Here is a 14,894-nt window from a genome sequence, read left to right on the forward strand (position 1 = left end):
TAGCCTCCACCTAACGGCCCGGAGCATCGTTCTCGATGTCTCGATGATGCCTAAGGCAGGGTTCACCCTCGAAATTCCTTTCCGCGTAGAGAAGAGCGTTCCTCGAGACTTCGCATTCTTTCCTAGATACTCAACTTTATACTTTATACTTTATACCCGGAAGCCTGCCTTGTCGTAGTTGCCGTGGATTTTTTTAACGGGCCTCGAAAGGGACGAGACAAAAGCATACGTACGTGGTCGTAGCCGCTGGCAAAACAGACGAGCAAATAAATAGCATACACTTATGTACGTATGTCGTTCCTCGGCGAGTAAATCTTATTTTAGTCGAACGCCGCGTCGACGCGATGGCGAAAAATACGGTTCGAAAGTTACAATTGGCCGGACCAACCTCGCCCCGATGTTTTCCGACGGAAAACAGTGAAAATTTCGACGATTTTGCGAGCCGCGCGCGGAATTTTATTCCCAGAATTTTCTCAAACACGATGAAAAGCAATTTCTCGCGTTCGGATCAGAATGCTTTTCAAATATTACGCAAACCGTGGCAGAGCACATTTCGCAAAAAGCTCCGGCAGCGATACGCTTCGAGCGATTACTTTGATTTCTTGTTACGAAATTAATCGGCTGTACGTACACGCTTAAATTGTGTTTGTACGTTTCGATCGATCAGAATTTTTCTCGGGGACCTCGTTGTGTCCCGTTCGAAGGAGCTGACGAAAATAACTGGTTCGTTCGAGTCGCTTACGATGGCGTTCGTGGTTCCGCGAGCAAGTAGAGCCGATTCAACGATTCCAGTCGTTCGGCTCGTTGCGTAACGGCTCGCATCGGCTCGCATATCGAAAACGGTGCTCGTTGCACTCGTAATATACCTCTGCAACTTGTTTGCTCGCGAATGCGCGCCTCCACGCTTTCCGAAGACGCTCGCGAGCGTAACCGCGATTCACCGGCTCGTCGATTATGTGCCGGTGATTTCACTGCGTGGTCGTGTGAAAGTCAGGATGTCCGGTCCTTTCCAGCTAACGCAAGAAAAACTCGGCCTCGCGCACGTTCTTGTTGCATTGTACAGTCGCTGCTGTCGACGCCGTGCTGCACCGGGCCGTTGCACCGAGCCTGCAATCTGCAATTTGCCCGCGTTTGTCTTTTAAAAACGAGCACGACAGATCCGAATATGATCTGGTGCGAACAAGAAATTTCACCCCCCGAATCTTCCACAGTATATTCGCCGTAAATTTGATTCGCTCACGCAGCGTTAATTCCAAAAAATTCCGACCGCTAATTTGAAATTGATTTGAAAATTTGAAAGAACGCGAGCGAGTCGTTGTGCGATTCGTTCTTCGAAATATGCAGTGTGTGTCCGTTAAGTTATGTCACCATTTTTTAGGCATTTCCGTTAGTGCAATTACAAAATGGTTTAGTCAAAGGTTTCTCGGTACTTGGTGAGCTACATGTTCGCATATTCTTAAATCTGAAAAAATGCTTTGTACGTAACAAAATAAAGGTCAGCTTGACTTTTTTAAATGGCACCATATGTTTTGGACATCATAGGATTGTTTCCGACATCGAGACGAATTTAACAGTGTACTACACTATGACCTTGAAATGACCTCAAACTTGAAAATTTTGTCCAAACGTAATTTTAATGGAAAATTATTTCTTACAATATAAATCAAGTTAAGGTGACCTTTACTTTTTTACGTAAAAAGCATTTTTTCAGATTTAAGAATATGCGAACATGTAGCTCACCAAGTACTGAGAAACATTTGTCTAAAACATTTTTTAATTACACCGGAAATGCCTATAAAATGGTGACATAACTTAACGGACACACCCTGTATGTAGTGCGAACATGTACACGTATGTATGTGCGTAATAGGTATACCGTAACATCGAGCACGTGCAAAGTATGCGTCCCGTTCAAAATAAATCCTCTCATTTTCCAATGATTATTTCCCATCGAAAGGTTCATGGTTTTCTACATGTGTGATCTCACTGTCTGCATTATAGGTGTGCCCACGTCGCCGTCATCCTGACCTGCCCGAGAAATCCTCATGAAAGACTGGGAACTCAGTACTCAGAATAGCATCGGTATCGTAGCCATTTCTTTTTTATTTTTTTTCCTCTTCTGTTTCTATCCTTCTACTTCTCTATCTTTTCTCTATTTGTTTGAACGATTCGCGGATGGTTTCCTTCTTTCTTTCCGAAGTTTCGCTGCGATTTGTTTGATTCTTTCGCGTTCGTTCGAGTCCAACGATTCACAGTAGAGACCGCTAACTCGCCAAAGGGTGGAAACGAACATACGTACGCTACGCCGCACTCTTTGACCCAGTAAATATTTGTCACGTATTCTAAGTTGCGTTCTTGTTTCAGTTCGCGTTCTCGCGCGACAAGTTTTTTCTAATCATTTCGATTCTTTTCCCCGGTGTTATAAATATTTTCTCTGCTGTCGTACGTGGCTGTTTCCAATTCGAATTATGCGAGTCCTCGAGAAGCATCGAGTCACGTGCACGGGATGTAGTGGCCGACCGACGAGTTTCTAGGAACCACGTTGTTTCGGGACCTTCTCCTTCGAAAGATAGTTTAGAAAATGCAGTTCGCACGAGGTACGTCAGCCATGTTGATCACAGTTTTGTAGAGATTGTAGCCATCGTAGATTTTGTAGACGAGTGACAGAACGAAGACAGAATCGAGACAATTTTAAGCACGTGTGGAAATGCGTACTAGTGTTGAATCGATTCAATTAGAATATTATACGATTCGGAACCCGACGATCAAAAGTTTCCCGGAGGATCGTAGCGGGACCCGGTGTCCGGGTTCCAGCTGGCGCAAATAGAGTAATCGCGTTGTCGCGTTCTTAGCGGCAACTTTTCGGCCGGGAGAAAGAAGGAGGAAGAACAGGCGCGTTCGCGATAATTGTCCTCGTTGGCTGCCTTCCGGTTCTTCGTCGAATCGATTGCCGCGAAACGGGGGGGAAGGGGAGGGGTGGAAGCGAGCGAGTCGGGCTGCAAAAGCTTGAACGGCCGTCCTTTCCTAGAATCCGCAACGGATCCTTCTCTCTCACTGGCTCTCTCGCTCGCACACATACATACACACACATATCTTCTACATCTACCACCCTTCCCTCCTCTTATTCGCTCACCCATTCACTCTTCCTCTGTTGCTCGAAGCCGAGAGTGGCCGCAACCGCGAATTACTTCGCAATTTCCCGAAATTGCGCAATCCGTGCAGGCTAATGGCCACCAGGCTGTTTCTGGTCGGCCAGCCGGCCAGTCGTCCAGTCGTCCAGCCGTCCGGCAACGGTGGGGAGAGGGAGGGAGAAAGAGTGAGAGAGAGAGAGGGGGAAACGGGAGAGAGAAAGAGAGAAAGAGCTTCGGGGGTGATGGAAACTCGCGTACGCTTCGAGGGATCGGCCGTGGCGGGAGGCGGATGCGAGGGGACCATTAATTAAGCAAAATCATAAACTCGCCGGTGTGGCATGGCGTGGTATGGCGTGTATAGCGCGGCGTGGCGCGGCGCGGAGGCCGGGAGCGTGGTTACATTGAAAAATATAAACGCCGGGGACCGTTACTTTCACGAACGAGACCTCGCGGTCTTTTACTCGCGCCGCAATCCGCAATGCACTGTTCTCTACGAACGACGACGTGGCGGCGCAGTCTGCCACGGAAGAGATTTTATCGTTCGCAGCCGAGCGACCGCGCCACCTTCTGTTTACTTGTTTGTTTATTTGTTCGTCTGCTTCTTCTCTTTTTACCAGCCATTTTTCAATTTTCTATGCTCTGTCTCTGAATAGCGATTCGAAGTGATGATTAGTATTGGATATGGGTGTCAATAAATGCACACTGGTACTTTTGAAATAAAACAATTCTTTATTTCACCTGACTGACGCTGACAATTAGAGAAAAACCGTTGGAACCCCGAAAGGAAACCAGGCTAATTTCGGCTAATTTCAGGCCGGCTCGAATAGCATATTCTTTCGAATAATTCGTACCAAATTTCGCAAGAGGTGCCCCTTATTGGCACCGTTACCGTTATCGTTACCGTTGTCGTTTCCAATAATATCGCGCATTGAAAACTGTAAACGTTTCAATTTCGGTTTGCTACGCAATCCCACTTTTCTTCGTCGATGTCTTGGCCGAGAAACGCGAGCACCGTAATGACTTCGTAATTACCGTAATTACCGGCCCCGGCTAATTGTCCTCGACCGTTGCTTACGATAACTTTATCAACGTCGATCCGATCGAGTTCAATTATGATTCCGTGGAGGCCGGGGCTCGGACTACGTATCGCTTTCTCTCTTTTGTACACGAGAGAAAAACTAAAAAGAGAAAGAACGGAAAGTAAAAATGACCGGTCTGACGCTGAACAGGCAACGCAGCAACTGTCGGCTTAGTAAAAATGCCAGCGATAGATCGCGATATATTCTTAACCGCGTGTGGAGTGTTACGTAGTTTCGAAGGCGAGTATTAAAATAGCCGACAGATTGTCCGGGCTATAAATCCGACCGTGCGATATCGCAATACATACAACCACCGCACCACACCGCGCCTCGCCGCCGCAGTTTATCCGGATACCGGTTATTCGAATTTTCAATGACGTTAATCGTCCGATTCTCGGTTGTTCGAACGATTCCGTTGCTAGCGACGCTACAACCGGTACAGGGACTAGATGGGAACAGACGGAAGACGAATTTGTAATTCTACTCCGACCGATCGATGATCTGCATCCCAGGAATCGGTGACGATTCGCTGGAAGTCGTACAAGTACACGTAGAATTTATCCAGAACTCCCTGGTCAGGTCTGACAATGAGTCTGACAGTGGCAGAGTCGTGAAACAGCGAATCAGTTGAAGACAGAGGTCGTCGAAGTTCATGTAGAACTTATCCAGAAGCCCCTGGGTCAGGACTGATAATGAGTCTGACAGTGGCCGAGTCGTGAAACAGCGAAAAAGTTGAAGACAGAGATCGTCGAAGTACATGTAGAACTTATCCAGAACTCCCTGGTCAGGTCTGACAATGAGTCTGACAGTGGCAGAGTCGTGAAACAGCGAATCAGTTGAAGACAGAGGTCGTCGAAGTTCATGTAGAATTTATCCAGAAGTCCCTGGGTCAGGACTAACAATGAGTCTCACAGTGGTTGAGTCGTGAAACAGCGAAACAGTTGAAGACACAGGTCGTCGAAGTTCATGTAGAACTTATCCAGAACTCCCTTGATCAGGTCTGGGTGTAACAGTGGCAGAGTCGCGAAACAGCGAAACAGGATTGGTGACGATTTGAATTGATGACAAGTAGAATTTATTCAGAATTCCCTGGATCAGGTCTGGGTTTAACAGTGACCGAGTCGCGAAACAGAATTGGCGACGATTTCGGCGACTCCGCTGGAGGTCGTCAAAGTATAAGTAGAATTTATCCAGAATTCCCTGGGTTAGGTCTGGGTCTAATGGTGGCCGAGTCGCGAAACAGAATTGGTGACGATTTGAATTGGTGACGATTTGAATTTGAATTGATGACAAGTAGAATTTATCCAGAATTCCCTGGGTTAGGTCTGAGACAGTATTGGTGACGATTTGAATTGACAAGTAGAATTTAGCGACTCCGCTGGAGGTCGTCGAAGTACCCGTAGAATTTATCCAGAATTCCCTGGGTTAGGTCTGGGTCTAGCAGTGGCCGAGTCGCGAAACAGCGAAACGTAGAGAAAGAGGGAGAAAAGACTGGCGCGTGTGTCGCAATGTCCCTTAACGGGTGACGGCTGTTGGAGAACCGGTCGACCTCGATACACCCCTACCCTTCTCCAGCAACCCCTCTCCGCTACGTGCCAACGCGCCAATGTATGTATTCTCGATACAAGCGTAATATAAGTACCTACATCTACGTATACGTATCGTGCATGGATATTTGCACAATCGAAGCCATCGTTCGCGTACGTTCCCCTCGTTTTTCCCCTTTGGAAAATCGTTTCTTCGCCGATGGCGTTTGTCTCGCGTTTTTCATCCGTGACTCCTCCCCTCCGCTTACTCTCCTCGACGTACACCTACGCTTACCGTTCCTTTTCGTTTGCACGACCATCCTTTCGTACCGTTGCGTTATTAAAACGCAACAGAATCACGTCTGTTCCACGCTATTTCGTTTTCGCTTCTCTTTCAGTTTCATTTCAGTTTTCTCCATCCGCGTTTCGCACTTTCGCGCTTTCTCTGTTTCTCCCTTTCTCGCAAACGGCGCGGCACGGCGGTGTAACGCGTGGCACGTGTCTACCGTTGCGGCGCGCGTTCAGCGGTAACCGGGCAAGCACTCGAATCTACTAAACGCCTCGCTTTTCAAACTTCAAGCCGGAATTATATCGTTTCTCGCAACTGTTGTCTCAGGGGAATGGGGATATGCACAATCTGCGTATTCCTTCTTCGCATATCGAAGATTATTCATCCACAGTAGGACCTCGATTAACCGGATAAATATGATTATATGTATTATGAAGGAAAAACAATTTTCAAAAATAAAAAATTATTAGGTTGGCAACTAAATTCGCGACCTTTTATTTCGTAATTTTTTTATTGTGTCGTTATAACCTCATTCAGTGACCATTCCTTTTGTACAGAGTAGGGCAATAATCAACTAATATTTAAAAATGACTAAGTCTCTTTGAATGTTAGTCATAGCAAAATAGTAATTAGTCAAAACTTTTTGATTAGTTAGTGATAACTAGACTGCGGATCTTTATGCAAAATAAAAAATATTTGCACTGATTGCAGGACACAGCAGTCAAATAAAAATTGTATTCATCCTTTAATTATCCTATCAAGCTGAAACTAATACATTGAAGTCGTTAAATATTCTTAACATGTCCCCTGCTTTAAATTGTACGTACCCATTTTTATCATAAATGCATAAAATCCGCAGTGTAGTGATTACTAATTACTAATATTAATGTATGTAAATCACACAATACTGACTGATGACTAGACTGCGGATTTTATGCATTTATGACAAAAATGGATGGATGTAATTTGAAACAGTAAAAATATTAAGACAATTTACGAACGTCCATATGTCATTTTCGATTTATTAAAATTGTTGAAAATAGAAAGAAATTTTTTTAGGGTTTCAGTGTCTTATAATTGACAAAGTAAATTTTTACTTTGCTTAAAGCTCCGCAGTCTGCTGATAACTAAAGATTGATGACTGATCATCAACTACTAATCCACTAATAAGCAATAGCTAACGATTACTGAGAGCTGCGACTAACTATTTGCCATTTATTAGTTATCACCAACTAATCAAAAAGTTCATGGCTGATTTTGTTGAGAGGAAATCACGAATCTCGACAAATTGCACAGGTTTATGGTTTTTATGATGAATGTTTACGTAAATATGGTACCAATTCAGTTTGGAGATAATGTACTGAAATATTTGATTATTCATCTCTGTCTAATTATTTAAAAACTAATCAAAAAGTTTTGACTAACATTCAAAAAGACTGTTAGTCATTTCTAAATATTACTTGATTATTGCCCTACTCTGCTTTTGAACTGTATGTTATTGGAAAGCTCTGAATTTTGCGATTAATTTGATATAAAATACTTGATATAAATGACTTCGTTTGAAAAAATATGGAGGTCGCGAACTTAGTTGCCAACCTAATATTTTGTAATATAATGTACATTTTAATTATGTCCCTCTGGTCTCGATTATCCATCGGACCCTAGTTTGTCCGGGCTGTTTGTCTTCCGATCAAGCCGGTTAATCGAGGTTCTACTGTATGTACATATATCAATTGTTTCTCCTGGAAGCACGGTGTCAACTACTGCGGGGAAAAGGGAAAGGAGAGAAAGAGCCGGGCGGTAACGGGGTATCGGTATAATTTTGTAATCGAACAACCAGGTGGATGCTGTTTAAGGTTTGTAACACGGTTGACAGTGCTCTCAGGATGATTCGCCGGGACGTTCACGGGTCTCGAGGAACTCCGGTCGAGTCGGAGAAGCGGTCTGAGCGGTCGGCAAGCCGACCCAACCTTTTCCTCTCGAGATCAAAGGCAGGCGAATCGCTACAAAGAAACGAATCGGAAAGCCAGAAGAAGGGTTAACACGGTCGGTCCTTCTCTCACTGAAATCACGCGAAGGTGTACCGATGATCGTTAAAACGATCGAGCTTCGAGACGACAAAAAGGGAAAGTCGTTTGTTTGCCGAGACTCCTAATGGCCGTCTTCGAACGAGTTGGTAATTGGCGCGTCTGCACACGTCTCTGTGCTGCTCGATTCCATTCTTTCTTCTTGCCTCTTGCCTTTCTCCTCTTTGCTTCTTTTCTCATTCGCTCAGACTTCTCGCGTTGCACTTGTCACCGCGTTCTCTTTCCTATCGTCGTGCTTCTCAACCCGTTTTCCATGGCGCGCAGGTTTCGTGCCTTCTCGTCCGTTTGCCTTCTCCTCGCGTCACACGTTTCCGTACGTGCGCTCGCTCGCTCCTTGCGAATGCTTCGATGGAAACGATCTGCGATTCCGCGAGGAAGCTGTCCGATTCGTTCCTTTGAACACGTCGGTTCGCCGACGTACCGATCGCGACTACGATCACGATCACGATCAGGAACACGACTACGATGTCTTTCTTGCCTGTTTCCAGATACGTACTGTTTTCTCCTGCCTATACAGACAACGCGCCAATTTTCAGAATGTTCGGTGCACGTTCAACGTTATTCTGTGCCAAAATCAAAGAACTTTTGATAGAAATGAGATAGAGCCATGATTTAAAAAAAATTAAAGCTGAAATATTGCATAGAGAGATTATGGTACGAACGTTTTTTAATCTTGAAAATCTCTGTTGAACTTGCAGAATTTCAAGTAAATTGCGGTTTATCCAATGCCATGTCCGGATAGATCTTTTTCTTGACATGCTATGCATCATTTCCTGTAGATTTCGTCACGCTGGTTGCAAATCTGGCCGTAAAACTTGTCTACCACCTCAGGATTTTGCAAAAAATTTATTTTTGTGAACGAAACTAGTGAAATCATTTTTTCGTTGAAAAGATTTAATAACCCACTAGATTGAAGGGGTACGTTGTATGTATTCTCATTTATAAAACACATAAAAAATAAACATAATGAAGCATTTGAACGTTTACTTGACGTATCACTTGACCTATCGCTGCAATTGTACTACATTGTATAATATTAATATTTCAATAAGTACATACTACAATTCCACCGGACTTCGAAGACGTTGCGCCAGTCTTTTCTCGAAAACGGTCTTTTGAGAATGTTCGGTGCACGTTCGCCACGCGACGCGCCGCGTTGCTACAATTCCACCGGACTTCGAAGACGTTGGGAACAACGACGTCTTTCTTGCCCGTTTTCAGATACATATTGTTTTCTGCTGCCCATCCAATATCCGGACGCCGCGCCAATCGTTTCTCGAAAACGGTCGAATTTTGGGAATGTTCGGTGCACGTTCGGCACGCGTCGCGCCGCGTGGCTGCGATTCCACCGGACTTTGAAGACGTTGGGAACGCGACCCGTAAAGTCGCCGGTCTGTACTGCCCGTACCGTCGTAAAGTGCCGCGCGGCAGTCGCATTTCGCTAAAAATCGGTATAACACACCGACATCGCGGTTCTTGGAGTTTTGCGGACGCGTTACACGCGCAGTAGGTAGACGCGTATAACTCGTAACTCGCGTTGCCGCCTACCAACGCTGGGTTAAAACGACACGGGAGCTGCATTCATGCGCGAGCGTCACCCGTCCGCTGTTACAGCGCAACATAACTTTCCGCCCCAGACACGCTAGCCACGTAACCCCGTACCAGCAGCCAGCCAACAGCCCCCACAGACCCCCCAACGGCGTTCTACGTTGAAATATTCTCAATGAAATTAGCGGTGGCCGTGGAGTTAGTCGAGCTCGCGCGACAAACGATCATTCGTACCGTTTCATCTTGCTAGTGTTTAACGAACATGTCCGCGATAATAGAGCGACGCACAAAGGAACGGTAATTTAGTTTCTGCGTTGATACGCTTTCATGTGCGCGAGCGCGATACACGCAAGAGTTTTGTTTTCGATATTCTCCACGGTTCGAGGAATTTCAATGAAAATATCGGAATTCCGATCCGTACTGTGGCCCCCCGCGTCCTCGGATCCACCTAACCCTCTTGTGTTAGCAAATTAAGCAAAGTAAAAGGAACCGTTTCGGAACGACAAGAGATTTCGGGTCCAGCAACGAGTCTGTAGCCGAGTATCGTCAGCAAAGTGAAATTCTACTCTACTACTCTACTAGTCGGCGCAATTTTTCACGTAAACGTACACGTAGACTCGCATGTAACGCGGTGAGAAAATTGTTTGAAGCAAATAATTTCGGCAATGGATTTCACGATGCGTAAAGTGCGCGACCGTGACCGTGCCGGTGGCCGTGACCGTGAGAGTGCAATGAAATTCGAAAGACAGGAGAAGAGAAGGAAGAAAATACGGAATATTTGATCGGTTCGATTCCCGATCTGATCGATAGGCTCTCTGGAAAAATATAGTTGCGTGTCCGACCTATCCGGAAGTGCCGAACTGCTATCGGCTATCAACTATCAACTATTTCGCTATTTGTGGTTTAGCGGTTTAGTAATAGGCTCGGTATCCTTCTAGACAAGGATTCCTGACTACGCTTCCTCGTTATTGCGGTGAATCAACGGGCCACGTACCACCGCACCGCCTCGTCTCCTCTCCATCGTTAACTCTCCTTCGCATTCTCTTCTAATAGTCTTTCTCAGAGCAAAAAATTAACAACTCTACTACCCTGTTGTAGTTCTCGAGCACTCGCCCCTCTCGTTTTCAGTTTCGAAAACACGCACAGTATCGTGAAAGGTCCGAGAAATATCAAGAACTTATCGAGAAAGTCTTGTCTTTCCCACATGATGTTGTCCACATTGATCATGCCGTTCGTCCTACATCGAAACAATCCTGAATCGCAAAATCCAAATATTTTTCTAATTTAACCCCTTCAGTACCATTTCCTTTACAGTTACAGTGATTAAGACGTCTTTATCCTCAGAAATGTGGTAGAGGCGAAAAGAAAATTTATATTGGGTTGTGTAATAAATTCCCGCGTTTTTTGTATTTTATTTGTTCCCGCAATTTTGTGTTTTGTTCGAATTGAAGATGGTTAGCGATGGTAAGTGATCTTCAGTAAGACCATCTTCACTCCATGGGCCTTACTCAAAAACTTGGAGCTTGGGTACCGCACAACTTAAGTGAAATGTCGAAAATGAATTTTTCTGCCTCCTGGAGCTCCCATTGAAAAAGCCTGAAAATTGATTAGAAAATCAATTTATTCGAAACAATTGAAGCAGATAGGTTTTTAGAGCAAGAAAAAGACTTGCGAATGCATGTAGATACTTCACCTAACAAAACACAAAATGGCGGGGAAAAAATAAAATACAAAAAACGCGGGAATTTATTACACAGCCCAATATTTCTTGTATGGCTACGTTTATTTTAATGCTTGAATATTAATCACAAACGAATCAAATGTTATTTCATCTAAAAAGAAACGCGTAACATTTATATTTGTTAGACTTTGTTAAAATCTCCTCGACGAGTCTGACTCGTTGAAATACGGCAAGGGGTTAATAGCAGCTTCGTCAAAGTCGAAATCCGAACGTACTTTGAAACGAGTTCGTGAATACGCACGGAAAGGGCAGACTGCGTAAGATCATGGGATCGTGGCTGAAAGTTTGAAGCTCTGAAACGCACGAAACCACTGGCAACAGTTACAGTCTTGGTCGACGTGCATTTACGCGAGTCGAGCGAGTCGAGCGAGTCGAGCGAGCGATATTCCTGGCGTTTCGCGAGTGCCGCTCGACCGAGACGAATCTCTTTCCGCGTATGAATCATCGTTACGTTTCTAGTTTCTACGAACGCACAGTAAATTACGAATTGCGTTTCCTCGCGACCGACGGACAACTGAAAGCAGCTGGCGCGAGGTGCGGTGCTCGCTCACGCGAAATCTCTGCGGAACACGCGTGATCTTGTTCATGTACTACCTGTGTACGTTCTTGTGTGCGTGCACAATACTTATGTGCAGGTTTGCTGGACCGGGCCGGGTCGGATCGGATCGGGCTAGCTCGGAAAGGAAAAGGTCGAATTATCTTGTCGGAAGGACGTCGCGTCGCGAGGCTCGTCATTTCGCTCGGCGTACCGTGTCTCTTCTCCTGTCTTCTCCCTCCTCCTTTTCTCTCCACCTGCCGACGTAAATGAATCGTTACCGTATTGTGCGAATGCTTGATTTTGTCATCGATTGGCACAATGATGTGCTCTTTGATTTGTTTGTGCTATGCCGATGAACACGACGAATGAGAAGGGAGAAGACTTCTTTCTCCAGAATTGCAAGGGTGCGGGATTTCCGTTCTCATTTCTTGATAATACAAAAATAGGGTTTCTCAGTAGTCAAAATCGCTAGATAAAAGATCGATCTAGAGCGCTATCGCCCTCAAAAATCCTATTTTTTCGTTTACGAGGCGTAATTTGCATTATTCGGAAGCATACAACTGCGTACGTAGCTAAAATAGGACTTTTGAGGCACTTAGCGCCCTAGATCGATGTTTTATCTAGCGTTCTTAACTACTGAAAAACTCCATTATATCGAGAAATGAGAACGCGAATCTCGCACCCTTGCAATTGTGGAAACGGGGGCCCAACGTGCGCGACAGAGACAAGGAAAGGGCTGGAATATTAATAGAAGATATTTCTTTCCTCTCCACCTGCGGATGTCAATGAATCGTTACCGTATTGTGCGAATGCTTGATTTTGTCATCGATTACCACAGTGGTCGGCAAACTGCGAGCCACATGCGGCTCTTTGGCTACTGGAGTGCGGCTCTTCTACAAATGACGTGTTTAAAATAAATGTATTCTACTTGAATTGAACACACAGTATTTTAATACAATTTCCAATCAGCCAGTGTGCTATATTTAAATTTAAATAAAGAGCAATTTCCACTTCCAGGGTTCTTGTTAAGAAATTTCCCTCTCAAAAGAAATCTAAATCGTTCTACTGCTGATATTTGGCTCTTTTGACTAATGAGTTTGCCGACCACTGGATTATTGTTTGCGCTATTCGATCGCCGATGAACGCGACGAATGTGCAGGATTACTTAGAGCGTATCTTCAACGTGGAGACTCGTGGTCTAACAGGCGAGACGGTAGACGAGAAGGGGCTGGAATATTAATAGAAGATTTCTGTCCTGACTAATTTACCGCTTCCTTTACCTCGGAGCAGACTTTAGATTGGTTCTTTGGCGATGTCCTCGCGATCCCCCGCGGCCTTTGTGCTCGCTCTCGCGGAGATTTCATGCACGAGTCAACTATATGGTACATATGATAGATATGATTCGTCCCTTCATTAAAAAAAAATAGCTTTTCCCATTTTTATACGAAATTGTTCGCGACGCAGCGAGTTTCGTTTCGCTTCGTTTCGTTTATACGTAGACGAACCGGTGGAGCGAACTCGCGCAGCAATTCGATTTCAAAAGTTTGAGCGCGTGTTCGACTCTACCAATTGCCGGGACTCTGACACTTTTGTAGACAACGCGCCAGCCGCCACGGCACAGGTAGAATTCGGAGCGAGAAAACAGAGTTCGCGAAGTCGATTCGCGGACGCGTAACGAATCGCGTCTTCCCGTTCGGTCGCGTAATTGCGCGTCGCATTATTCGAATGATCCGCGTGCGCGCAGCTGCGGTGTTTACACGCGTTTGCGCACACGCATTTATGCACGTCGCGTGAATGTGGGTGTACCGTGAACCGTCGGTAATGAGAGTGCAGTAGCGTAGACGACTGTGAAATTTCAGTTGCTTCGACGTTGCATTCGCACTCGCAATCCCATTCGCTTTCCCTTTCGTTTCTTTCTTCTTCAATACCTCTTTGAATATTTATGCAGATGTTTATGCAATTTGCAATTTTCGTAGAAGAACTTGAAGAAACTCGGATGAAACAAAATCTTATTCTCCGTGGCCTAAGTTTCTTTTCAGATCTATAATAAATGAAATTCGTGCTGAATTGTCATATTTATGTCCTAGCATCTTTCGAACATTTTCGAAAGCCATAATTGCATAAAGATCCTTCGAATATTTATGTTGTCGATTACTAGATTGCAGATGTTTATGCAATTTGCAATTTTCGTAGGCGAACTTGAAGAAACTCGGATGAAACAAAATCTTATTCTCCGTGGCATTAGTTTCTTTTCAGATCTGTAATAAATGAAATTCGTGCTGAATTGTCATATTTATATCCTAGCATCTTTCAAACATTTTCAAAAGCCATAATTGCATAAAGATCCTTCGAATATTTATGTTGTCGATTACTAGATTGCAGATGTTTATGCAATTTGCAATTTTCGTAGGCGAACTTGAAGAAACTCGGATGAAACAAAATCTTATTTTCCATGGTCTTAGTCTCTTTTCAGATCTGAAATAAATGAAATTCGTACTGAATTGTCATATTTATGTCCCAGCATCTTTCGAACATTTTCAAAAGCCATAATTGCATAAAGATGCGCAGTCTATCGATTGCTATCGATGAAAAATTTCAGATTTTCACATCGGCGCCGGGAAACACGAGAAACGCTTGCCGGCACTTCTGTGCGTGAAACGCGGCCCGTATGCTTATCTAAAACACACATCTCCATTTGCAGTACCTAGTTTTTGATTCCTCGCGTGTCTCTTGCCCCGCACAATTCGATAAACGCACGCAGAACTGCGTTGTTTCCTTTCGACGCGTTCGGTTACCTGTCTGCGACAATGTTTCTACGACAACCACGTCCAGCACATTCGGTGTTTTCGAATTTCTGTCGCGCTCTAATAAACTTGGCTAATTGTAGGGGAAGAGTTAAGAGGAAGATCGCGGCAGTAGACCGAGGCAGGACTTCAATTATCGCGGCTTTTACGT

General features: G+C 44.7%; 2 protein-coding genes across 13 annotated transcripts in view; one reads left to right on the top strand and one right to left on the bottom strand.

Annotated features, from left to right (window-relative positions):
- Positions 1–14,894, top strand: part of Scalloped (TEA domain transcription factor 1 homolog scalloped) — a 128,798-nt gene that overhangs the window by 38,838 nt on the left and 75,066 nt on the right. For 8 of the 11 annotated variants that reach the window (XM_076433261.1, XM_076433256.1, XM_076433260.1 and 5 more), the window contains one exon: positions 2,002–2,082. The exons of 2 other annotated variants lie outside the window; for them this stretch is intronic. In XM_076433261.1, the coding sequence (XP_076289376.1) occupies positions 2,046–2,082 (37 nt within the window). In that variant the 5' untranslated portion in view covers positions 2,002–2,045. One more of the 11 variants, XM_076433265.1, reaches the window with a different exon arrangement.
- LOC143213434 (uncharacterized) lies at positions 5,567–11,921 on the bottom strand. 2 transcript variants are annotated; one of them, XR_013009968.1, is made up of 3 exons: positions 9,172–11,921; positions 8,775–8,938; positions 5,567–8,675 (listed from the first exon to the last, which is right to left on the bottom strand). XR_013009968.1 is itself a non-coding variant. In XM_076433286.1 (2 exons), exons 1-2 carry the CDS (start codon positions 9,691–9,693, stop codon positions 8,879–8,881), a joined length of 582 nt encoding a protein of 193 aa, XP_076289401.1. In that variant the 5' UTR covers positions 9,694–11,921; the 3' UTR covers positions 5,567–8,878. The 2 variants fall into 2 exon arrangements, 1 of the variants encoding a protein (XP_076289401.1); XM_076433286.1 differs by having other exon boundaries at positions 5,567–8,938.

This window comes from Lasioglossum baleicum, chromosome 11 (genome assembly GCF_051020765.1).
Source record: "Lasioglossum baleicum chromosome 11, iyLasBale1, whole genome shotgun sequence".
In the NCBI taxonomy this organism is placed as follows: domain Eukaryota; kingdom Metazoa; phylum Arthropoda; class Insecta; order Hymenoptera; family Halictidae; genus Lasioglossum; species Lasioglossum baleicum.

Bases quoted from the DNA above. Each gene is read 5' to 3' on its own strand.
- LOC143213434 (XM_076433286.1), bottom strand. From the start codon at position 9,693: ATGCAGCTCCCGTGTCGTTTTAACCCAGCGTTGGTAGGCGGCAACGCG. The intron at 8,939-9,171 runs GTATGTACTTAT...CAAAATCCTGAG, and splicing joins CGAAGTCCGGTGGAATTGTA to GTGGTAGACAAGTTTTACGG.